This window comes from Amphibalanus amphitrite, unplaced genomic scaffold (assembly GCF_019059575.1).
Source record: "Amphibalanus amphitrite isolate SeventyFive unplaced genomic scaffold, NRLGWU_Aamphi_draft 000729F_arrow, whole genome shotgun sequence".
NCBI classification, from domain to species: domain Eukaryota; kingdom Metazoa; phylum Arthropoda; class Thecostraca; order Balanomorpha; family Balanidae; genus Amphibalanus; species Amphibalanus amphitrite.
In genome coordinates, this window is record NW_024882223.1 from 276,075 (window position 1) to 301,120 (window position 25,046).

Below are 25,046 nucleotides of genomic sequence, written 5' to 3' on the forward strand. Positions count from 1 at the left end.
TCAGAAAGTGTACATAATTTATTTTGGAAAAGATGGTGTCACATCACTCACATTTAAAGAAACGTGAAGCAAATATTACACACAGCTTAGGACAAGTGGTCATGAAGTGACATGAATTCTATCCATCGGCATTCGGCACCGCAACTTTATGTTTTAGGTGAAAAAAGACGCGAGACATACCATACCACATCACGTTTAAAGTTAGTAGCTAGAGTCAAATAGGCCTTAGAACGTCTAGACCTGCTGAAATGTATTCGTAAGCGTAACTGCTTCTAGTGTACACGAGCTGAGACCAAAAATACTCCAGCGCTAACGTTTCACACTAAAGGTTGCTGCCACACCTCGTTCCAAAGCCACACTTTCTCAATCGTGACGTCTTTCTCAACCGATCACATAATAGCACTGCCATGCCAACATTGCCCCTCGTAACAAAGATCACACCATTTCGCTAGCGACACCAACGACATCCCTCCCCTGTTCGCAGCAGGAAACCCTAGCAAAATGGTACATAAGTTCACTTCACATGATTATGAATGACGAATGAGGATGGAAACTGATAGCCGATCAGCGTTAAGTCCAAGATTCCGCCAGCGACGAGGTCGCTCGATGTATGTGCACTGTGCAGCTAGATGAAGTTGATGCTCTCGTTTATATTTTCTGAAACGAGACGAAAATTACATCGTTAGTAACGAAATGAATGAAACACATGTCTAGTGTCTACACACATCTCTATAGCATTGCTTGCGTATGTACGGCTCTCGCGAGTTTAATTAAGCGGTAGGTTTTGCCATTCCCGGTTATATCTCAGAAACTAATCGATCTACGATGAAGTCATTTTTCACGATCATGGCCGGCTTGTCACCCAACAAGTCGATCGCATCTTCAACACTTAAAACCTTAAGACGACGAAAATATAGCATGAAGTACACTAAATTTTCTAGGTGCAAAACCTACCGCTAAAACCCGCGAGACCTTACCTATCGGTGAGGAAAGCCACATCGTGTGAATGAAATGTGCTCATAAGACGAAAATAACTATGAAAGCTATGTAAAATCGCACCAAACGACTCCCAATTATATTAACCCTCGCCGGCCGAGGAGGAGGGGGTGGGTGCCGCTCCCCCCATAGTTTTTTTTTTTCGCGATAACTCGGGACCCGCCGGTGCTAGAGAGCTGAAACTTGGCATACCTGACCTTTGCTTCCAGCCAGATCTTGTGACATCAACCGAATTTTCAGGTCAGGTCAGGTCACTGAACTATATGACGTAATTAAGTGAACCTCTACGCGGTCCTCAGGGGTTGCAACTTCGCATCACCCTCAGTGCCAGAGGAGTTTTCACAGGAAGATGAAACTTACAGGACGCAGTATCCTCTAGAAACCTCACAACATGTAGGTATATCTCGGATTTTTCCTAGAGGTCACATGAGGTGAGTTCGGTCACGTGACCTCACCATTGTAAGTCAATGGGGAAATATGGAAACTGTTATTTTGGCGCCGGGAATGATCTAAAACTATCTCAGACGCATGGAATCGTGCTTTCATGCACTCCTTATCAGATGCAATGCTTCACTTTTGCATAGTTGACCTTGCGTGACGTCATTTATGATGACACTAGGGTCATATGAGTTTTTCGTCAATAACTTCTGATCAAATTGAGTAGAGAGTCGGGAAAACCTGCAGTGGATTCGGAAAGACCTGCCGAATCCAATAATATGCGATATGACCTCCTTCGACCAACTTCGCGACCCGAAAGGCTCTGACCTGACCTTGACCCGGGGTTAAAACCTTAAGTTGACCTCACCCGAGCAAAAAGTATATATGTTACGGTTCATATGCTAACTTGGGCAGTATGCAAACTACCCAACAGCCCGGGCAGTATGCATACCGCCCGGGTAGTATGCATACTACCCGACCCCTTGGGCAGTATGCATACCGCCCAAAAACTTGGGCAGTTTGCATACTGCCCGCTTCTTGTCTTGAAGATGTGTATTCCATGTCCATTTTAAAAAGTATTAATGGCTCTATAAGTATTGGCCGGTCCCGTAGCTCAGTCGGTAGAGCGTTGGACTCCGCATGGTGAGAGCACGCGTTTCCGGTTATAACAGTCCGGGTTCGAAGCGCGACGGGCGATTGACGTTTAATGAGCCTCCTTACATATGACGGTTTGTGGCAGGCCGTAGCCAAGCGAAGTCAGTGAGAGGACCGGCCGTGCGCGGCTCTGTGCGCACTTTAACCTTTGGACTCCAAATTCTGCCATAGAACCAGCATTGCGCGATCGGAGGGTAGAGGGCAGGGTTACCGCAACAAGCTTCGCTTAGCGGGGGCTCTGTCCCTGTGAATCCTATTCAAAAGGTTCGGACTAAATTTAAAAAAGTAACGTAGTTTAATCGCGAAGTCTTTTTTGCCGTCAAACGTGATTTATCGATCGAAGAGTGAAATAATGTTTTGAATATAAAGATTTAAAATATTTCCCCAGAATTTCATTGAATTTCATTGCCAGCGGCCAACAAGTCACTTTCATCTGAAATGACGACATATCTATAGTGCCATCACTCGCTGGCTTTGGTTTGACACTTGGACCTGTAGAGGGTGTTGTCATAGTTACATGTTACATGAAAATGTTACATGCTAATGTTACATGAAACCATTCACATGTAAGACGTTACAAGTTGTTATGGTCGGGTTACCAGGTCAGGTCAAGTGACCTTACCCCAGAAAAAGTTGGAATGCTCGCCATAGCTACACCGACCTAACGATCGCTTTGAAACTTTAAGCGACTAATAAGAGAAACATTAGGTTCAAAAGGTATGTATTTGAATTTTGATATCATACCGATGACTTTTAGGTCAAGTCAATATTGCACAGTCTCCCTAAAAAGTTGACAGGAGAAAGTTGAAGGACGCCCCTTTTGCTGAACGTCATTCTAAACACTCCAAACATCGGGTTACATACAGGTAAACATGACGCACTGAATCGAAAAAAAAAAACACTTGTGACCCCTTTTTATGACCATGAGGTCATATCAGGTCATAAAAGGTCTCCAGCAGTTCTTTGACCATTATTTTTTTATGGAGACGTGTTGGAGCGATGGTCATGTAAACAACCTTAGATGTGTTCAGCTCGACGATAAGGAGCGGCTGATAAACAACATGACCTTTTCATGTCAGGTCATGACCTTGACCTCAGGTCAAATTTGGAACTTAGATCAACTTTGAGTACTTATTCCAGCAAGCTATAACAGAGCTATCGAATGCGTCTTTCTGCGGCGCTGTAGCTCTCCTATCTTCCGAGTTATGGGCGAATTTATAAAAAAATGAAAAAGACGAAATTTGATCTTTGATAACCTCTGTTGCCCTATTCTTTGACCTGGCCTTAAAAATGACTAGGACACTTTCGTCATGATCTTTGACGCTATTTCGAATGCCGGTCACCGCATCTTACATGCCGCTTACTTCTGTTCCGCTAAGTGGCACGGGAGTCGAGCAGGGGTGTTCAACCCGCCCCCTCCCCCCCAGCCCGGCACGACTGGCGCCGAGCACCGTCCCGGCGCGGGTTAAAGCGTCTGTCATTGACATGTATATGTGAGCTATTGCATGAACTAGTCTCACGGGCCACGGTCAGCATATTGCCCGAGTAAACATCTTGCCCGTGAGAGAAAAGGTGGGTAGTTTGCATACCACCTGGGCAGTATGCAAACTGCCCGGGCGGTATGCATACTGTCCAAGGGGTCGGGTAGTATGCATACTACCCGGGCGGTATGCATACTGCCCGGGCTGTTGGGTAGTTTGCATACTGTCCGGGTAGTTTGCATACTGCCCAAGTTAGCATATGACCCGTAACATATACCTACCATTCGACGCGCCTGAGCGAGACGAACACGATGATACTAAAATCGTGGCTCTGCGACCATTTTTTGAAGTTATTTACCAAAAACTGAACCCGTGAGTTTGGCCACTTGACCTGACCTCAGAGGTCACCGGTTTACCTGAGATATTAAAATCGGGTACCTACCAATCGCTGCGTCTCGTAACGGCTCACAGCCGCACACGCTCGTTTTTCCGCGAGGCTCTAGCTTCATTAGGGGTGAAACGACAAGGGCCGGGTCGTACCAACAGCTCCCCCTCAGCCATATGTAGAAAACCGATAGGTCCGGCGAGGGTTAACCCTCACGGGCTCGGGAGAGGGCGTTTTCGCCCCCTCCCCCTGGCGAATATTTGCTATAGCTCCCGAACGCTTAGAGATAGAAAGACGAAACTTTAAGTACTGTAGCCCCCCTCAATTTGACATCTTCTGGAGTAAAGAGTTTGAACTTAGCCCCCTTGATGACGTCACAGGGTCGATTTTTTCTAAGCCCCTGCACAGTAAACTCCATCGTCACAGATATGAACTTTAAATAGATGCGAAAAACAGAGCTTTAAAGATAAAGACAAATTACTAGCACGGTTGTGTAGCGTTTGACATTGGGAAAAATACAAAAATAATTTTAGTGACCTGAGGTCAGAAGTCAGGTCAACGACCAGTCAGTTGTCTGTATTGTTGTCAAGTCTGTATTCGCACTCAACATTAAACACATAAAGCATGAGGTAGGTACATACGTGCCAGTGGCAGGCACAGGTAACAACAGTCGGCACTAAGCCCTGAACACGTCCGCCCGGCTCCAGTGGCAGTGACCGGTGACGGATCCGCCGGAGACCGCCTGGCCCGGCTCCGGACATCTGCGCGTCTATCACATGTATCACCGGCTACAGATATACGTATACAAACGAGTACCCCACACAATTCTGCACACGGCGCCCCACCAGCCGCTCATTCATTGGTCAACTACATACTGCCTGTCGGCGCGCCAGCCGGCCGCTCGCTCCTCACTGGAGAGGTTGCCAGGGGACTGTCGGCCGCTGCAGCGCCGGTCCCTCCTGATTCGAAGGCGCCTCACGCCGTGAAGAAGCCTCCTTCCCTGTGGTATTTGCCGTAGTGCAGCAGTCCGCCCTTGGGTGCGCCACCAGCGCTGGCTATGTGCACGGGCGGCCGCATGGCCTGCAGTCCGGGAAGTGTGCTGAACGTCCGCCGGCAGAGGGTGAAGTAGTCCGGCGCCACGCCCAGCAGGTCACCGAGGCCGGAGAACTTGTGTCCCTTGAAGAAGCTGGGCACCAGACTGGTGGAGAAGCTGTCAAAGAGCGCCGAGTGGCTGAGCGGCTCGGTGACCAGCTCCTGCGCGTTGTACCGCAGCAGCGAGTAGGCCGCGAACGAGCCGAACAGGTTATCCAGGTAGTAACGCTGCAGGCGAGATGGGTATCTGAGGAAGAAGCCCGGCAGACGGCGCTGCCTGGTGAGCGTCCCCAGCACGCCCGAGAACTCGTCATCTGTTAGCGAGAACCGAAACCTGCTGAACGGCGCCGAGCCCAGGTACTGGCCGAAGCTGGAGAGCAGCGAGGCCGGCTTGGCGTGTCGCAGCAGGCGCACCTCCGGCACGGCGACCGTCAGCAGCTGCCCCACAAACGGCGGCAGCAGCCGGAGCTGCAGCGGCAGCAGCGAGCGGCGCACCAGCCGCGAGACCTGCGAGCGGCGCAGCGTCAGCCGGCCGCTGGGAATGCGCACCTGGACGCGCGGCGACAGCTCGCCGGAGGTCAGCTTGTCGACCAGCAGCTGGTCGACAACCAGGCGCAGGTAGGCCGGGTTGTAGGCGCGGTCGGCGATCAGTGATTTCCTGGTGGCGATGAAGGAGGTAAGTGACTCGCGGAACAGGGGCGCTAGCCGGCCGCCGTAGATGCTGCGCGGGATGCGCAGCTCCCGGACACCGAACGAGAAGAGGAACTGCAAGTCTGCCAGCGAGTACTGTCGGTCGAACAGCGTGATTGGTTTGAGGATCTCCTGGAGGCCGGAGACGTCACTCTCCGACAGCTGGAAGGCCGGCTTCGAGGCGCCGAATGTGAGCGCGCGCACCAGCGCCGCCGGATCGGTGAGGTCGACTCCGCTTAGCAGCGGCGCCGCGCCCCGGTAGCCGAGCACCGAGGCAAGGCCGTGGTAGGTGACAGGGCCGTAGGCGGGCCGCAGCCCGGCCAGCGTGGCCGTCACGGTGGCCGGCGAGAGCGTGCTGGAGCCCAGCCGCAGCGGCCGCGCCAGCAGCCCTTGCGCGATCAGCTGCGGGAAGAACCGATCGGAGTATGCCAGGAACGGAATCGGCTCGAACGCCCTGTTAGCGGTGTAGTAGGAACGCAGCGTGGCGATCACCGAGCTCGAGATGAGCGGCGCCTCCAGCACCGTGTAGCCGCGGCTGTAGATCACCAGCAGGTCCAGGATGTAGGCCACGCGAGCGCTGTCGGCGGTGAATGTTTTGTCGGTGACAAAGGAGGGAACGGTGGCCGCCTGGGAGGCCACCGAGACCAGTGGCTGGAGGGCCTTCAGGAGATCTTGGAGCCGCGCCTCCAGCTGGTCGGGAGCCCTCAGCAGCGCGACCGGGACGACCTGGCGCTCCACTAGCAGCTGCAGGACGGGCTGCAGCAGACCCACTGTCAGCACCGGGATGCCGCCGCTGAGCAGCGCGAACAGCCGGCGCGCTGCCGCGCTGCCGATCGACACCCGGGACACCACGATACTGGGGAACGGAGGCTCGGTGACCACCACCGGCGTCGGCTCCGGCTCCGGCACCGGCACCAGAGGCACCCGGCGCGGCCGGAGCACGAGCCGCGCGCGCCGCGCCAGGCCCGGCGGCAGCTGGACGATGCCGCGCTGCAGGGCGCCGCGCAGCGAGAGGATGCTGTTCAGCGGCAGCAGCTGGATCTGAGGGATGCGCCGGATGGCCGGCAGCGTGTTGGGGACGATGATTCGGTTCAGGAGTACGAACGGCCGGATCGGGTCGCCCAGGAACGAGGTGAACTGGGCCGGGTCGAACCGCTTCTCGTGCATCAGCAGGCTGGCCAGGAGGTCGCGGAAGAGCAGCACGCCCTGCTGGGGGCTGGTGAAGCGCACGCCGTGCAGCAGGGAGGCTAGCAGCGCCTGCGTGATGAACGGGCCGCCGCGGGCTGCCTGCAGGACTTCCGGCGTCAGCCGCGACCTCAGCCCGGAGAGGTTGAGGCTGCCCAGAACGCTGGCCAGGTCCGCCTGCTGAATGGAGCTGACGGTGTTGACCGGCAGTCCCCGGACGTACGGCAGGTAGGGCAGCGACTGCAGCAGGCCGCCCGCTTTGGCCACGCTGCCGCTGATGGCGCCGTAGCTGGAGAGCGCGCGCAGGATGTAGCGAGCGATGACGTCCGTCTGCGCCACGTCGAGGCCCGGGTAGAAGCGACGCGCCAGCACTCCCGAGTAGCCCAGCCGCGGCAGGCTGGAGAGGCTGAGGCTGCGCTGGACACGGAAGATGCTGGACAGGACGTCGTTGACGGCCTCGAAGTGGTCGTGCTCCAGCTCGAGGAAGAAGCGGTCCGCCTCCGACTCCTGCTGGCGCTCCAGCTCTCCGAGCAGTCGGATGCCGCTGCTGTGCAGAATGTAGCGGCTGTCGACGTCACCGGCAAAGTCCTGGTAGAGCAGGGCGCTGTTTTTCAGCAGCGCGGGCAGCTGGCCGCGGGCGGCGCGCAGGTACAAGCCCAGACTGGTGGAGAAGTGCTGCAGTCGCCTCTGCGGGCTCAGGCCCAGCAGGAACCGACTGCGGCCGTTGCCGCCGATGACGGAGACGAAGGTGCCGTAGAGGTTGCGCAGCAGCGGCACGGAGAGTCCGCCGTAGCCGCTGTTGACGTCCACCAGGCTCTGGCGCACCGCCGACAACACGTCGTCCCCGACCGGCTCGCTCACCAGCCGGCGGTCGATGCGTGTGAGGAAGCGCAGGAACTGCAGCTGCACGTCGCTGGGAGTCAGCCGCCTCAGTGGGCTCAGCAGGCTCTTCTTGGAGAACAGTCGAGAGCCGGCCCGGTTGTAGAGGTAGTAGGGCAGCAGGGCGGGGTAGATGGGCTGCACCAGGCGCCGGTAGGGCCCCTGCAGCAGCGTGCGCAGCTGCTCCGGCGGCAGCTGCTGACCGCCGCCCTGGCTGGCCAGCCGCTCCAGCAGCGCGCTGTCCAGCTGCGGGTAGCGCGCGCTCAGCAGCTGCTCCAGCACACGCCGCGACAGCTGCGCCTCCACGAAGCAGAGCCCCATGCGCGGGTTGGGCGAGCGCCGGATCAGGTAGCTGACGGGACGCCGCTGGCGCAGCGCCCGGGAGTAGACATAGCTGCGGGCGCTGGCGGTCAGCACCGTGGCGGCCAGCAGCGTCAGAAGCAGCAGGGCTCTCATGTCGCCGGCGGTGTGGGCGGCGCTGCGGTGCGGTGCCGTGCGGCTGGTACCCCCGTCCCGGGGATCGGCCGTCTTATAGCAGGCCGGCTGACGGCTGGGTGACGGCCGGGTGACGGCCCGACCTCGCCGTCCGTCAGGGCGTCAGGGGGAGGCGCAATCAAGCCGTCGGCCGCGCCCAAACAGGCTGTCAGGCGGCGATGAATTACCCCGCCGCGGCCCGCGGACCAACATGCGGCCGACATCGGGGCCAGCGGTAGAAGTTATTTGTGTCAGTTTAAGAAAATGTAGAAAATGTCCAATGTCCATCCAATGTTCGATATTTTCGTCGACTAGCCGTCCAAAAATCTCCAAGCTAGCCATTTGTCCAAAAATGTCCGAAAACTACCCAACAATTTATGCTCTACACTGTTATTTAAATTGCGTTTAATGCCCTATTAAAAGCCCCTAAAAATGTGAATCATGTCGAGATCTGAGCTTTCTATTCGCCCATCAATCCTATACACGATTAGGTAGGTACTTTATAAAAATGCTGAGGTGTAGCAACTGATTGTCCAATGTTGTCCAATTGTCCAACCAAAGCCGCTGCCTTCGTCCAACACCAAATTCCGGATCGGACATTGGACAAAATCGGAATTCCGAAGGTCCGAGTTCCGATTGGCACCACTAGTTGGAGTGGAGCTGCTGTATGACGGAGGCACCGGTGCCTGACAACTGACTGGGGCTCGACCCAGAGCTGGGGTCTTATAGGTACGAAAAAGTGTAAAGTTTGAGCGGATAATTTTGAGCATTACATGGACGTTGACCTTATATGTTAAGTAAGCACATCATCAGAATCCTCAGATTCTCTTTTTGCGAGCATCACCCTTGTTTGCCGGTTTTATGCATCATGCCGTTTTCTGGAACACTTTATTTGAGATCACTACACACGCGCCGATTTTTGTCTTTGACCTTGACCTCTGACCTTGAAAATTGACCTGAGGTCAATTTTGTTCTGCTTTAAATCGGCTCGCAGAGCACTTTCGTTTAGTACCGCTTTTATTTCCGTAGCTGCCTTATTTACGGAGTTAGACTGTAGACAGGGGAAGCGCCCCCTCCCCCCCGGGCTGCGGTGGTTGGGATTATCCCCCGGGCCCGGCCGGATTAACCAACGTTTCAATGACACATCAATCAACCATAACGATACTCTTGAAATGCAGGTTATTGTTACCAAAAGATAATGATATTTTGGTTGCCAATTGCGGAAAGGATATAATTCCTCCAGAATGGCACCCACTGTCGGTGATTTTCGCGCGCTCCCGGCTCACACTCTCACCAACTGTCGCTAACTCGGCTCCACTCACCGCACATGTAGCGTGGACAGCACTCCTTCTCGACATATTTGGGCGAGCAGCGCTCCTCGCTGGGTGGCGGCGGCGGACACTGCTTCTTCCAGCACAGCACCTCGCCCTTGTAGCAGAAGCAAAAGTCGCACGGATTGTTGCGCTCAATCTGCGGAAAGAAGGAACATCCAGAGGTCATTAAGGTGGTATCTCGAGGTTATCGGCCATTGGTAGATCTTACGGACATGCTATGATCACTGATCAGTGTTCAATCAATACATATTGGATTGGAATTCATCTAGCGCTGATATTGATAAATTGTCATTCGATCATTTGGTTGGCCGCCCTGTAGGTACTGACCGGTCATTAAAGAGCATTCATCTGTTATTTTGTAGCCATTAGCCCACACTCAAGGGCATCGTGCGGTCATTGTGCGGTCGTTGGTCGGTTATCTCTCGGTCACTGGCAACACGTCTTGTTACTACGGGCGCCTTTCTTCGGTCGGTGGTCAGTTATTCGGACGCATCGAATGGGTTGGTGTCACGTGGAATAAAATGGCGCCAATTACCGTAATTCACCGTCACTTTGTGAGAGTTCACAGGTGGAAACTCTCACGGTGGTCGGAATGTGAGCGACATGTGTGGAATCGTTTCGATATACGTCCGCCGTTCACCGTTCACCATACGTTCATCAGCCATGGTCTAAAAAACAAAAACAAAAAACAAATGAAAACGGTTTTAGACCCGCCTAAGGATCTGTGTTTAACTAGATGGTCACTAATCAAACATAATTGTCCTACAAAAATCCTGAAAGCATATTGTAGAGACTCGTAAAAAGAGTTTTAATATCGATGCAGATTTGCGAAAAGCACCAATAACGAAAGTCATCTTCGGTCGAGTAGCCGCGTGGCTGATTCTCCCACACAACTAACGCACGCGACACGTTCTCCGTATTCCCCAGCCGGAGTTCAGCGGCCGGGCCGATCGGGTTTTCGGCAGATTCCCACGCCGGTTCCCACGCCAGGGTGATCAGTCGCGCCGCCGGACGTCCGCTCACTCCACGAGCGCTCGCTTTAACCGCTTCCGACAACCCCAAACGGCAGTTTGGGAGTGCGTTTGGCTTGGATCCGTTCCAATTCATTCCACATTATTAGCTTGATGTGGGAATATCACGTTGTGGTCAATGTTTGTTCTTTAGTGAGCTAGACAGTTCGTCTAACCAGAACGAGTTAGATCGGACTATAGGGGATGGAATGACTGTTGTCACCGACGAAAGTGTTCGGACCAACCCGCGCTACCGCTGTGCCGCCGTGATAGCCGGCCGGCCGCCGTGACACCGCGGCGCCGCCGCCGCTCGCTGCAGCCGTCCCGCCGCCGCACCGCCGTCACCCCGTCCAGACTCAGGATGAGTTGTGAGGCATTGTGCAGGGCGGGGCCGCGAGCAGACGCGGCCGGTGGTCGGTACGCGTGCCGCCGACGCTGCCGAGCCGCAGCAGCGTCGCGGCCGCCACCGAGACCGAGATATAAATTAAAGACACGTCGTTTTAAGGCACGTAGGCCGCCAAGCTGGCGCCTTCAGCCACCTCCCCGCTGCAGTGCAAGTTCGCACTCGTTTTGCACACGTCTTAAGCATTGCGTATAAAATGTGGGTCACGTACGACCCCGGCAGAGTCTCACTTCGACCGTCGCGCTGTGCGCACGGACTGATCTGCCCCGCTCGACGCCCCGCCCGGCTGAGCGGGGACAGAGTACAGAAGCACGCGCGCAGACCGACTCTCCTGCGCGCAGCCGCGCCCGGCGGGGCAGTGTTAGTGCTTCAGATTGTACAGCGAAAGTGAATTGTGCTCCGTGTCTGCATGTTTCATCTACCGGTTTTCTTCACAACTGCTTCCGCTTCTTGCTTCGCGTATACTTCAATAAATCCTCTACGGGAAATCTTCACGTCTATCTACTACTGAAAATCGCCGATTACCAAAACCCAGGAGCTCACATAGCAGGCGGGCGGGCTACGAATGTCGCACAAACTCACCGAATAAAATACAGTCCACATCCAACCAGAAAAGAACTCCGAACGACAGTTTGTCGGCGACATTTGCTGGTCCTCCGGGCCGGATCCTGAGCTATGGCAAGTGGAGAAGCAAGCCCGTCTCTAGAGCGAATGGGTGAAAGTGACAAAGAAGAAACCGCTGACATGGAAGAAGTACCAGCTGAACCAGCCGCTGCAGGTCAAGGACAAGCTGCAGTGACTACAGCCCGAGAAGAACCACGAGAAGGCCAATGCTCCAACGGGGAGTGGCGGCACCTCAGACAGGCGAGAGGTCGTCATCGGGCGGCTCTCACAAGGATTTTCCGGCGCGCTGAAGCTCTCGTGACAGATAGAGCCTCACGCGTCCAGTTTGGAAATATCCGCAGAGAAATGGACAGCGCTTTCCAAGCGTTGATAGCCGTTCACGAATGTATCTCTGGATACACGCAGAGTGAGGAAGAAAAAGAAAATGAGGCTCAGTACTTAAACGAAGTTCGTACGGAGAAAGAGAGAATCGAGGAGAAAATCGAGACTTTCATGACAAGCACCACAGACGAACTACAGCTGACCTCTACGAGACAGACTGACTTCAGCGAGGATGGAGGAGGGCAACCTGAAGACGGCTTGAGACGCTCAGTGTCACGCATGACCCGTAGCGTCGCTCGCCGAGCAAGGTCACAGGTTAGTGGCAGCTCGGCGGCCTCTCATTCATCAGCTGAAGCCAGGATATCATCCAAACTGAAGGAGTTGCGTGTGCGCCAGCTGGAGCGAGAAAGGACACGAGAACAAGAGCTGCGCGAACAAGAACAAAAGATAAAGCAACAAGAGCAAGAACTGCAATACGAGAGAGACCTTCAGAAAGCCAGAGATGAAGCTGAAGCTGCCAGACTGGAGGCGGACCTGAGGGAAGAAATGGAAGACGAGCTCAATGCAGACAGGCGAGACGATTTTGTGGATGAAAATCTGGGAGAACCAATCACTGAGAAAAGCGTTTCTCAAAGGCCGAACTGCTCCAGATCACAACTTCGTTTCTCCGAGCCAGTCTCCATTACGCCCAGAGAACCTCTAGAACCTCTAACCGAAATCAGAGAAGAACCTCCGCAACTAGAAACTCCACGAATGGCGCCCAGTCCCGGTATGTCCACAAGCCAGACGTCATGGATAGATCAGCTGCGACCGACAGCTGTACCACGTCCGGCTCCTACGACATCCGCGTTCACTAAGAGCATCCCCCGTCTCCAGCTGCCGACCTTCTCAGGCAAGCCGTCTGAGTGGCCGCGCTGGGTCGGACTGTTCCGAGCGCTCGTGCACGACCAGCCATCGCTCAGCGACGCGGAAAGAATGGCTCATCTGCAAGCGTCAGTGATGGGACAAGCGCAAGAAGCCATCGCTGGCATGTTATTTGACGGCAACCTCTACCAACAAGCCCTCAAAACTCTACAAGATCGTTTCGGCCGAAGCACGGATGTGATTAAGGTACATCTCGAGAAAGTGTTCTCGGCTGAACCTCCTCAGAAGAACAGTGTTCGATCGTTAGAGTACTTCCATTCCGCCCTGCACTGCGCGGTCACGCTCATGCAGGCCCAAGGATATGAGGCGGACCTGTACAGCACAGAGAATCTTCGAAGAACGGTGGTCAAACTTCCAGAATATCTACGGCGTGAATGGGGTAAACATGTGCTCGAACTCCACCCAAGACATCCATCACTCATCGACCTGAACGTTTGGCTGCTGAAGCAGGTCCGAATTGCATCGCTCTGCCAAACCGCTGAAACGCCGAGTGACAGGCGGGGGAGAACCAGAGACCAGACGACCAAGCGAGCAGCGCATGCTACCGCAACTTCGTCACCAGCCTCTCCATCAACGGCACAGAAACCAGGTGGGAATGCGTCGTGTCCGAAGTGCGGTGGTGAGCACAGACTGCACCAGTGTCGTGAGTTCAAAAATCTGGACGTCGAAAGAAGAATCGACCTAATATTCGACCAGGGACTGTGCCTCTGGTGTCTGCAAAGGGGACATCTCGCCAGAGAATGTCACAACACCAAGCTCTGTGGTGTAAATAGGTGCCAGAGACGCCATAATCAGCTGATACATGGCAGCACCAAACGAACCACGCCCCTCACCGACCGCTCGGGAGCCGTAGCCAGTCGGCCTGCCAATGAAACAACTTCAGCGGCAGAAGGAGAAGAGGTACGTGTGGTGGCTGCATCTACCTCCATCGGAAAGACGGGCGGAACTCTTCTACAAATCGTTCCAGTTCGAATTCATGGAAAGAAGGCAGGAACTCACCGTGACACCTATGCTCTTCTCGATTCAGGGTCAGAATCTTCCTTCTGCAGTGAAGCTGTGCTGAACCAACTGGGAATCACAGGACAAGACGAACAGCTGTGTCTTCAGACAGTGGAAGGAACTGGAAAACCTCAAGCATCAACTAGAGTGAAGCTAGAGCTGAGCTCTGTGGCCCCTGGGGAAACTCGAAGAATCATCGTGCCTGAGGCGTGGTCTGTTCCATCTCTCGACATCTCCATGCCGAACGTCTGCAAGAAGCAGCGGGAGAAGTGGCGTCACATCAAGGACTTGGACATTCCTCAGTGCTCCCATGGACAGGTGGAACTGTTGCTCGGAGCTAACGTCAGCGAAGCAGTCATCCAGCAAGAGGTCCGGGTGGGTCAACCAGGCCAACCGATAGCTGTACGTACTGCTTTTGGTTGGACCCTGACTGGCGCTGTATCCGACCTGCACCCTGGAAAACATGGACGAACTAGAAGAGCGATGTTCATCCAGAAAGGCTCCGCTGCTGACGAGGAACTGGACAACATGCTGAAGGACTGGTGGACAACTGAATCCTTCGGAGCCAAGTATGAAAGGTCAGTGTCACAGTCGAAAGAAGACCGTCGAGCGCAAGAGCTTCTAGAGTCAACAACCACCAAGTTAACCGGCAACCGCTACGAGACTGGCCTCCTCTGGAAGACTGATGACGACACGCCGTTTCCAGACAGCAAGGTGATGGCTACAAAGAGACTACACGGCACCGAGAGGCGTCTGGTAAACGATCAAGAGAAAGCAGCAGCTTACCAGGCCACGATCGATGCATATGTAAAAAAGGGCCACGCCAGAAAGCTGTCCAGGGAGGAGGCACAGCTCCGGCTGCCCAGACGCTGGTTCCTACCACACCATGCCGTGACTAATCCCAATAAGCCAGGCCGCTTCAGGATAGTCTTCGATGCGGCAGCCAGATCGTACGGAACATCGCTGAATGACAAGCTCCTGACCGGACCAGACCTGCTGAAGAACCTCACCGGCGTCCTGCTCCGTTTCCGAGAAGAAAAAGTCGGCATGGTGGCAGACATCCAAGAAATGTACCACCAGGTCCGTGTCATCGAGAAGGACCGACCTGCGCTCAGCTTCCTGTGGCGCGACCTGGATCAAACTAGAGAACCAGACATCTACGAGATGCAGGTGACCATCTTCGGCGCCAAATCGTCTCCAGCGTCTGCCAACTACGTCCTCCAAAGAACAGTCGCGGACCATGGAAAAGACTGCGGGCTGCCAAAGAAGGCCGTGGAAACTGTGAAGAACAGTTTCTACATGGACGACTTCTTACGATCAGAAGAACATGAAGATGATGCGTTGAAGACGACGAAGCAGGTGACAGAGACACTCTCCCGAGGCGGCTTCCATCTATCCAAGTGGGTAAGCAACTCGCGGCGCGTCCTGGAGAGCATTCCCCGAGAGAAGCGCGCCCAGCCGGAACTAGACCTCACAGAAGCGGAGCTGCCCACACAAGGTGCCTTGGGAGTGGTCTGGGATGCTGAAAAGGACAGTCTGAGCTTCAGATTCCGAGACTCAAGCGTCCCGATGACAAAGCGGGGAGTCCTCCAAAGGACTGCGTCGATCTTCGATCCTCTGGGGATCGCCGCGCCCTTCGTCATCAGAGCCAAAATGTTCATGCAGCAGCTCTGGACCAAGCAACTGGACTGGGACGACGAGCTGGATCGTGAGGAGCAGAAAGAATGGGAAGAATGGCTCCAAGAACTGCCAGCACTGAGAAACATCAGTGTCCCACGCTGCCTCCGTCCAACATCAAGTGACACAATAGCGCGTGAGCTTCATGTCTTCTGCGACGCATCAGAGGGAGCGTTCGGAGCAGTCGCTTATCTCCGTACGACCTCACCAGACAGCACGCATCACTGCTCGTTCATCATGAGCAAGACACGAGTTGCACCGCTGAAGAGACTGTCGATCGTCAGACTGGAGCTGCAGGCAGCAGTGCTCGCAGTGCGCTTGGTGGACGCGCTCCAAAAGGAGATACCAGATCAAGTCAAGAAGGTCACCTACTGGAGCGACAGCCGGGTCGTCCTGCAGTACATCAGCAACGAGAGCAGACGATTCCATACATTCGTCTCAAACAGAGTGGCAGAAATCCACGACCTGTCAGACAAAGGTCAGTGGCGTCACTGCCCAGGACGACTCAACCCAGCCGATCTGTGCTCCAGGGGTGAGACAGTGAAGGAGCTCGCCGACAACCCTCTCTGGCTATCCGGCCCAGACTTCCTCCGAGGCGACGAAGAAGGGTGGCCAGAGCAGCTTCACGTTCAGAAGCTGGCTGAAGAAGACGTAGAAGTGAAAGTTGGAGCCTTCGCCACAGTCACGGTGAGGGATCCAAAGACAGCACTGCCGACACCGAGCAAATTCTCGTCTTGGACAAAATACAAGCGCACGGTGGCCTGGATCCTGCGCTTCCTCCGCAACTCGAAGCTGAAAGGCGAGCAGAAGCGACAGCAAAACCTAGGCCCACTGACCGTGTCAGAGCTCCATGACGCGGAGAAGACCATTCTCCAGATGGTGCAGGCGGAGGCCTACAGGACCGAACTGCAGCAGTTACAGGCGGGTCAGCAGCTCAACAAGAAGAGCGGCATCGCCGATCTGTCACCAATTCTGGACGCTGATGGCATCTTACGAGTCGGGGGGCGACTAGAGAATGCCCCACTGGACGAAGACGCTCGCCATCCCATTCTACTCCCAGCAGGTTCTGATGTGGCGAGGATGATCATCTACGAAACGCACCGTCAGCTCATGCACGCCGGCGCAGAACACACCCTGAACGAAGTTCGCCAGAAATTCTGGATTCCGAGGGGTCGTTCGCAGGTAAAACGAGTCCTTATCGACTGCGCCATCTGTCGCAAGAGAAGGGCGAGACCTCAGCCTCCAAGAATGGCCGATCTTCCCGCTGACCGGTTTAACACCTCCCATCCGTTCAGCTTCGTAGGGATCGACTATTTCGGGCCGCTAACAGTCAGGCGGTTCCGCAAGACGGAAAAAAGGTACGGCCTGCTGGTGACGTGTCTGGCCACGCGAGCCATTCATCTGGAAGTGTCCAACAGCCTGGATACTGACAGCTTCCTGATGGCCTTCCGACGGTTCGTGGCACGCCGAGGTCGTCCAAAGAAGGTTTTCTCCGACAACGGAACAAACCTGAAAAGCGGTGAACGTGAACTCCGAGAGGCACTAACACAGTGGAACCAGCAAAAGATCTCTGACGAGTTGAGCCAGCAGCAGATCGAATGGTGTTTCAACCCACCAGCCGCGAGCCACATGGGCGGCATATGGGAAAGAATGATCGGCGCAGTCAAGAGAGCGCTATCGGTCGTGCTCGGCGGCGAGGTGACAACAGACGAGGTGCTGTCAACTGTCTTCTGCGAAATAGAGAGCATGATCAACAGCAGACCGCTGACACACGTCACAGACGATGTGAGAGACCTGACAGCTCTCACACCGAACCATTATCTCCTGGGGAGGGGAAGCCGTTGTCTTCCCCCTGGAGTCTTCAGCAGCCAGGATCTGCACTCCAAAAGAAGATGGAGGTACGTTCAAGCACTGACGGACCATCTCTGGCGAAGATGGAAAAGGGAGTACCTCCATACCCTGATCCACAGGAGAAAATGGCAAGCTGACCAACGGAACCTAGCAGTCGGCGACGTGGTGCTGCTAGCAGAATCTGACACGCCCCGAGGTCACTGGCCGCTGGCGCGCGTGCTGCAAGTGTTCCCGGGGCCTGACGGCCGAGTCCGTGCCGTACAGCTCAAAACAGCGACAGGTGGTACGTATACCCGGCCTGCCACGAAGGTGGCGCTTCTGGAACTTGCTCCGTCGCCTCCTCAGCCATCTCATTAGCCGACCGAACGCAAGCAAGAAATGGCGCTGGCTGACGAAGGACTGACCAGTCAGAGCCCCTGAACCAGTTAAAGTAAGGAAGGCTGTTGTGCGTGTACGTGCTTACTGACGCACTCACTATTCATCCGTGTTTTGCTTTGTGAATATGAGCCTCGTAACTCGCGCATAACGGCCGTTCGTGTTTGGTAGTTTATTCGATTTAGGCGTGTAAATCGTACTTGTTTGAACGTCTTTGTCGGTGATCGTGTCATTTTGTGTTCTCCCTGTGGTCAAACACGGGGGTGGAGTGATGTCACCGACGAAAGTGTTCGGACCAACCCGCGCTACCGCTGTGCCGCCGTGATAGCCGGCCGGCCGCCGTGACACCGCGGCGCCGCCGCCGCTCGCTGCAGCCGTCCCGCCGCCGCACCGCCGTCACCCCGTCCAGACTCAGGATGAGTTGTGAGGCATTGTGCAGGGCGGGGCCGCGAGCAGACGCGGCCGGTGGTCGGTACGCGTGCCGCCGACGCTGCCGAGCCGCAGCAGCGTCGCGGCCGCCACCGAGACCGAGATATAAATTAAAGACACGTCGTTTTAAGGCACGTAGGCCGCCAAGCTGGCGCCTTCAGCCACCTCCCCGCTGCAGTGCAAGTTCGCACTCGTTTTGCACACGTCTTAAGCATTGCGTATAAAATGTGGGTCACGTACGACCCCGGCAGAGTCTCACTTCGACCGTCGCGCTGTGCGCACGGACTGATCTGCCCCGCTCGACGCCCCGCGGGACAGAGTACAGAAGCACGCGCGCAGACCGACTCTCCTGCGCGCAGCCGCGCCCGGCGGGGCAGTGTTAGTGCTTCAGATTGTACAGCGAAAGTGAATTGTGCTCCGTGTCTGCGTGTTTCATCTACCGGTTTTCTTCACAACTGCTTCCGCTTCTTGCTTCGCGTATACTTCAATAAATCCTCTACGGGAAATCTTCACGTCTATCTACTACTGAAAATCGCCGATCTTGACTTAGCCACTGCGTGAGTTTGAAATGCATGCACTCTAGTCAATACAGGACAGCATGCTAGAGCTCTCGCCTTTGTGCCACCGCCAAGCTTGTCGTGCACATGTTGCCGACTCTAATTGAGTCGAAATGAGATCAAATGACTCCATTGTAGCGGTGCCACGCCACGGTAGACATGTGCGATGACGCGCCGTTTTTCCATTGTGGTCAGTGCGACGGATGACGGCGAATTCCCACACTGATAAAATGGTTTGTGCTCGCCGAGACAGGCGGTAATTCTGACACATTGTTCCTAAACTTCCTCTTTAATTAGCCAATTTGTTTTTGACGGAATGATTCCATAGCAGCGTCAAGTCCCCTAAGGCTCATTGAACAGTTTTTTTTCTCAATGTGAATTTGAAAGGGAATGCTTATATATCGTTTAAGAATGGGCGCTGACAGCCGCGCAATAGTTGTCACCGACCCCTAGCGCAACTCTTTGGCATACCGACTAGCTGTCACACAGACGGCGGGACTAATACACAGGACATTGCATGGCTAGCTACTCGTACGTTAAAGTCGACGTTTCAACCAAAGTGTCAGCGTTTCTGTCACCGTTTCAGGAGCTTTCGGTTCTGGAGACACCGTTTCGGTTCTGGAGTGTTTCTCACCATTTCTCCCGAGTTGTAGGTGATCCTGCTGAGGAGGCAAGTGTTGGCTGGCCGGGCCGGCAGAAACTGGCGGTCCTGAACCCTCCGAGCTGATGCGACCACTGCGAACACAGAGTATAGTTATATTGAGAAGCCTGTTAAAACACATGCATCATGGAAGAACACAGGCGTCACCATGTATAAAATGTTATGTTACCGTTTCTTTATGCCAAGTTGTGTAACTTATGACTAACTTATGACTAACTTATCTAGTCATAGGACATGCCAAGGACTGTGCGCCAGTTCTTTTGTGTTTACCTAATCCTCTTGATGAACTTGCGTTTAATAAAAAGGTAAACGGACGTTCCTTCCACTAGGAGTCCTAACGATATCATTCTGAAAGACCTTCGCAAAAAAATCATAACGTTTCAGCGACGCTTTGGCACCGTACCATTCATTGTTCTTTATCCCAACTTTTGTTATGAAATCAGGCTCCATTGTTACCATTCATGGAAATAATTTATGATTCAGCGAGAGAAAATTATAAAGATGATGCGCAGGTAACAACTTCACGCTACCAAGGCCAGATCGCCCTCATTTAAGAAGGAGAGAGAGAGAGAGAGGGAGAGAGAGAGAGAGAGAGGGAGAGAGAGAGAGAGAGGGAGAGAGAGAGAGAGAGGGAGAGAGAGAGAGAGAGAGAGAGAGAGAGAGAGAGAGAGAGAGAGAGAGAGAGAGAGAGAGAGAGAGAGAGAGAGAGAGAGAGAGAGAGAGAGACCATGATAACTACCAGACCATTGCCCCGAACCGCTCTCAGCTGTCTCCTCGCCCCTCTCGCCGTGTGAAACCGTCCACATTGAGGGCAACGATGTCACTCTCCGTACCTACAGACCAGACTCTCGTAATGTGACAATAACGCCTGTCTCTCTCCGAACAAAAGTTGACCGGAGTATCGGGGCCACACCGGCGGAGATTTCACCGGCAAATGCTCAGCCAAGTGAGGCGACCGACCGGTGAAAATCCGACCATCTCTGCTCCCCGAGGCACTTTGTAGGTGTTCCCTGACGTATTCCGTGTTCCAGTTCGGCCCCAGATGCGCTACTGAGATTGTTCCGGTCCGGCGGAACAGACGCCTCGCTGGATTTCGACGGTGTATAGGAATGTGATGAGTGAATGACAAATGACTGGGCGATCATTTACAAACGGAACATGATAAATGAGCCGTTGGAGGACGGGTGATAAATGACTTTGGTTGTGTTGAGCGCTACTCGTATTCCAGTGCCGGGAATCACAGCAATGAATGGTATATTTACTTATTCATTATGCTACGTTTGCACCTTATCGGAGGGGTACGGCATGGAGATCTTCCACTTACTTGCAGACTCTGTTTTGAAGAAAATGCTAAAATCACTGCATTTTTATGTCTTTATGTAAGGCGACGGTAGCCGTTTTCACGACGGCCATCTGGTACACATTTGGTGCACATCTGGTACAGATTATGTATGTGCAGATTTGGTCAAATCAGGTTCAGTGTGTCTCTTAGCAGCTATCAGCTAGGGTTGCACTAATTGGTTACATGCCTGCTTTGTCATATTATCATAGAGCATCATCGATTAAAACACTGAAATAAATTCATAAAACGAAGATATTTGTTGTAAAAGAAATTAGGTGCAGATTTGGTCAGGTGCATTCGCCGGATAGCCCGTCGTGAAAACGGCTAGTTCCACAGGCCTGTGAATCCAGCAGCTTTGCGACGCCTTTCGCAGCAGTTATCCGCGTTTAAAGTACCTGCTGGGTTAATTATGAACGGACAAATTCCCACGCTGCCGGAAATAAAGATGGATGCCACCGGATGTGGGGTAAGACAGCCGGAAGTGGCAGAAACGGGCATAGAAACCGCATCTTTTGTCGATGCTGAGGTGGAGAAAAGGCGACAAGTGGACAGATTGGCCGAGATAAAATCAAAAGTGGGAAGTCTGTTGTGACTTGAGGGCAGAGCTTGAGTTACAGTGACGGGTAAGTGCGGGGCATAAATGCTTGTGAAGCGTATAGTTCAACACGAACGAAGGCCGATTGACACTTAAAACCATCGGTGGAAGTTATCGAAAACATCAATACTGACTTCTTCTGATGTCATCCGATGATATCGACCAATGCACCAACATATAGAGCGGCCACAACACATCCAATATCAGAATGAGAACGGACAAGCCTGGTGGCCTCTGAAAGTATCACTAGTCGACCGAGACATAACAAAAATTAGCGGAATGATTTCACACGGGATTTACTCGCAGTAGAAAACTGGCAAGTCGAGTATGTCAGTCGTCTTGCTTGTTAGCAGATCGAGATTTGTGTCTTACCGGTTGTTCACAATAATAAAAGTTTTAGCTTGCCGAGCCATTTTTGGCGGTAGTTTTGGAGAGAGTATGTTATGACATGACAGACGGACAGCGATGAAATCTTACCTATAGCTTACTATAGTACTTTTGTATCATTTTTGCGAAGTTTGTATAATTGTGAAACATTGTGAAACACAGTGATCAAGGTCGTATGTGACCGAAAGCTTTGTGTATTTAAAATAAATATCGGTTGGTAATCTTGAGTTTCTTGAGTTGTCGTTAACCCCCTCTTACTATAGTACCAGCATAACGCCTTTTGGGGCGACTAACAGAGCGAGCGAGAGGGTGGGCCTTGCACGTGCGAAATTGCGAGGGGTTACCTCCAACTGACTTGTGCACGGCACCCTACTAACTGGTCTCTAGCGATGTGCCAAATTTGGGCACAATCGGCCCAGCCGTTCTCGAGATCTGGAAGCGGCACCCTGCACGTGCGCACGTGCAAAATGGGTCCCAACTGACTTGTGCACGGCACCCTACTAACCGGTCCCTAACCGTGTACCAAATTTGAGCGCAATCGGTCCAGCCGTTCCCGAGATCTGGAAACGACCCCTGCACGTGCGCACGTGCAGCAGCACCCCAACTCTGGCACATGTATACCTATGCAGTGCCTAGTGGGTGCCTACCTACATGCCAACTTTCAGCGCAATCGGCCAAGTAGTTACCGAGATATTGCAACAATTACAAAATTGACACCTCTTCGGTTTGCACGTGGCACGTGCATAAGGGGTCACCCACATGCATCGGGAATAGTCCAATACTTGGTAGAAGGAATGAAGCTACCCTACAAAAATTACCGCGTGTAAATCGGTCAAGTGGTTGCTGAGATATAAGCCTCGCAAAAGCGTGACCACGGCCGGCCGGCCGGCCGGCCGCTCATACTCAGAAATTTCCGTTAATCTAAGGAAAGACTACGCTCGCTTCGCTCGCTCCGTAACTACACAAATTGAGCCAACGCCGTTGCATGTTTTGCTCGTATAACAAAAGTAAGGATGACTAAGTTCATCCGTGCCAGTTGATCAATGAGCATTCTCCCACCAGTGCCACCTTAGCATTGATATTGCAAAACATTTATCTTTGCCTTATATCTGAGTAAACGTATGCAAATGTGGGCGAAGTGCGCACGCAAAGTGAATGAAAGGCACTAGATTTATCATAAGCGAGTCAAAACTGGACTTCAGCACATCGCTCGGTGATCGCTTCCAAACGCTTCGTACCTAATGCATGCAGTGACCCGGAAATGATCAGCATTATCTCAGTGAAATGACACAGTTATAAGCACTGCCAGATCAGAATGCATACATGTAGACACCTAACACATTCTGGACGCGTGAGTCCCAGGACCGTTCCTTTCTCCCCTGTGTTTGCACGTGGCCTATGGACTAGGTTGGTTGTTTGAGAAGCTCGCCTGCAGTTTGAACTCGTGACTGCAGTGACCCGAAACCCCGCAACGGTGCAACGGAGCTTACTGGCTCGATGGGACGGGGAGAGAGAGGGAGGGAGAGAGAGAGAGAGAGAGAGAGAGAGAGAGAGAGAGAGAGAGAGAGAGAGAGAGAGAGAGAGAGAGAGAGAGAGAGAGAGAGAGAGAGAGAGAGAGAGATCAGGAAAAGCTGAGATTAAAAGGTAAGAAGAACTTTTGAAACGATTTAACCTGAATCGACTTTTCTCATATTTTCTCGTATAGTTTAAGCGCTCACGCTATTAAGATCACGCTATATAAGAGCTTCAATTTTAGAAATAGGTTGGTGTTAAGTTGTCAATCCCTAAGCATCATCTTCTTATGCTCTTATCATCGAGATCCCTGAACAGGAAAAGTGAAGTTAATTAATTTGAAGAATTGATGGTTGCCATTTACCTATAGTTCGTTTTTTTTCAAAAGGACGCTGGCTCCAAGTATGTTTTTCGAACAAGCACGTGTTTTAGCGAGCAAAACGAGCAAAAACTGAACCTGAGAAAATCGAACGTCGACTAATTTTAACATGTGATTTCTTCCCGATAATTTCCATATGTGCGTTTTGGAACCATATATGAGAACAGTGGTGACGTCATACTGTCGAACATGTATTGCAATGTAGCTTATAACTATCATGGACGGAACTGCTTACTCGATTATAAGCTCGGCAACAGTGAAAAACTAAGTTTCATCCAAATTCGTTGACACTTGTCCCATTGCACGGACGTTTGGGTGCCTGCTGCCACCAGTGACGTCATCATAGTATGTTCATTTTTAAGAAACAATTTCCAGCTACTTACCGTGCACAATTTGAAATCGGTTATTTTTTCGGTAAGAAATTCTTCGCCAGACACTGAAGCTGCCTAAACTCACGTGAGAGCTTCGATATTGAACTTTGAGCCAGCGTCCTTTTGAAAAAAAAAAAACGAACTATAGTACATGTCGTGATGGCCGATGAGCAATAATAATGAACAGAACGAGTAGCACCTTTTGAATAGGTGCATCGTTTGCTATTCCGGTACGGATGAAGTTCGGTCTGACGAGATAAAATCTGAGGTGGACTGGTCTAACATGACACCGTCACCAACTTGTTCGGCTATTGTGGTGACATCATGGATGAAAGCTAATGAGACTCGGCAGCAGCCTGAAGGGACTCAATATTGACCTGATCTGACCTGAGCAGACCTGACCAATCACTGGCTTGAGCTGACCTGACTCAACACTAACCCGATATTGACCTGACCTGACCTGACCCGACCCAACACTGATCTGACCTATCGCTGACCTGATGTGACAGTCGACTGACCCAGTGTGGCCAATCGCTGACGTAAACATTGAACAGACATATTGTCTTGACCTCAAAGTTGACATTATCTGACCTGAACTGGCAGTTGGCAATGATCTGTCCTGCCCGCAAATGACCCAACCTGACACTGACTGACCTGCGAGAACGACCATGAGCGCCACCGACACCAATCCAAGCCTCGCCGACGCCATTCTGCTGCCTTCTCTTCCCCGTTCTTCCAACTGAAGCTTCAGTGATCTGTGGCGGTGTCCTGTTCGGGAGTCCTTGGTGCTGGCAGTCGAAGTAAAGTTGGACAGCCGACTGGGCGAGTCGACGGCGTCGGGCGGTCTGGCGGGGCTGGAACGTCGACCGTCGGGCTGCTCCACCGTCCAGAGTCGGCCGTCGACTGACGGGCGAACGTCGGCGACCGCCCGGCCGTCGGCACACAGTCTGTATGTGTGTCTGTGTGACCGGCCGCTGCCGGCGGGCGGGGCTTTCACCACGCAGAGGCTCGACTCTCCGGC

The 25,046-nt window shown here is 53.2% G+C and overlaps 2 protein-coding genes across 2 annotated transcripts; both read right to left on the minus strand.

Annotated features, from left to right (window-relative positions):
- Positions 1-24,965, minus strand: LOC122365303 (cysteine-rich motor neuron 1 protein-like). The gene is made up of 4 exons (XM_043336422.1): positions 24,680-24,965; positions 19,413-19,513; positions 9,597-9,744; positions 1-657 (listed from the first exon to the last, which is right to left on the minus strand). Exons 1-4 carry the CDS (start codon positions 24,732-24,734, stop codon positions 626-628), a joined length of 336 nt encoding a protein of 111 aa, XP_043192357.1. The 5' UTR covers positions 24,735-24,965; the 3' UTR covers positions 1-625.
- LOC122365302 lies at positions 4,534-8,285 on the minus strand. Its single transcript, XM_043336421.1, has one exon. The coding sequence runs from the start codon at positions 8,254-8,256 to the stop codon at positions 4,930-4,932; it is 3,327 nt and encodes a 1,108-aa protein (XP_043192356.1). The 5' UTR covers positions 8,257-8,285; the 3' UTR covers positions 4,534-4,929.
- Positions 24,966-25,046: the final 81 nt, after the last annotated feature.

Excerpts from the sequence above, each read along its gene's own strand:
- LOC122365303 (XM_043336422.1), bottom strand. The coding sequence starts at position 24,734 with ATGGCGTCGGCGAGGCTTGGATTGGTGTCGGTGGCGCTCATGGTCGTT. Across the intron at positions 19,514-24,679 it reads GCTCATGGTCGTTCTCGCAG|TGGTCGCATCAGCTCGGAGG; the intron begins GTCAGTCAGTGT and ends CTGTGTTCGCAG. Across the intron at positions 9,745-19,412 it reads CCTACAACTCGGGAGAAATG|ATTGAGCGCAACAATCCGTG; the intron begins GTGAGAAACACT and ends TTCTTTCCGCAG.
- LOC122365302 (XM_043336421.1), bottom strand. The coding sequence starts at position 8,256 with ATGAGAGCCCTGCTGCTTCTGACGCTGCTGGCCGCCACGGTGCTGACC.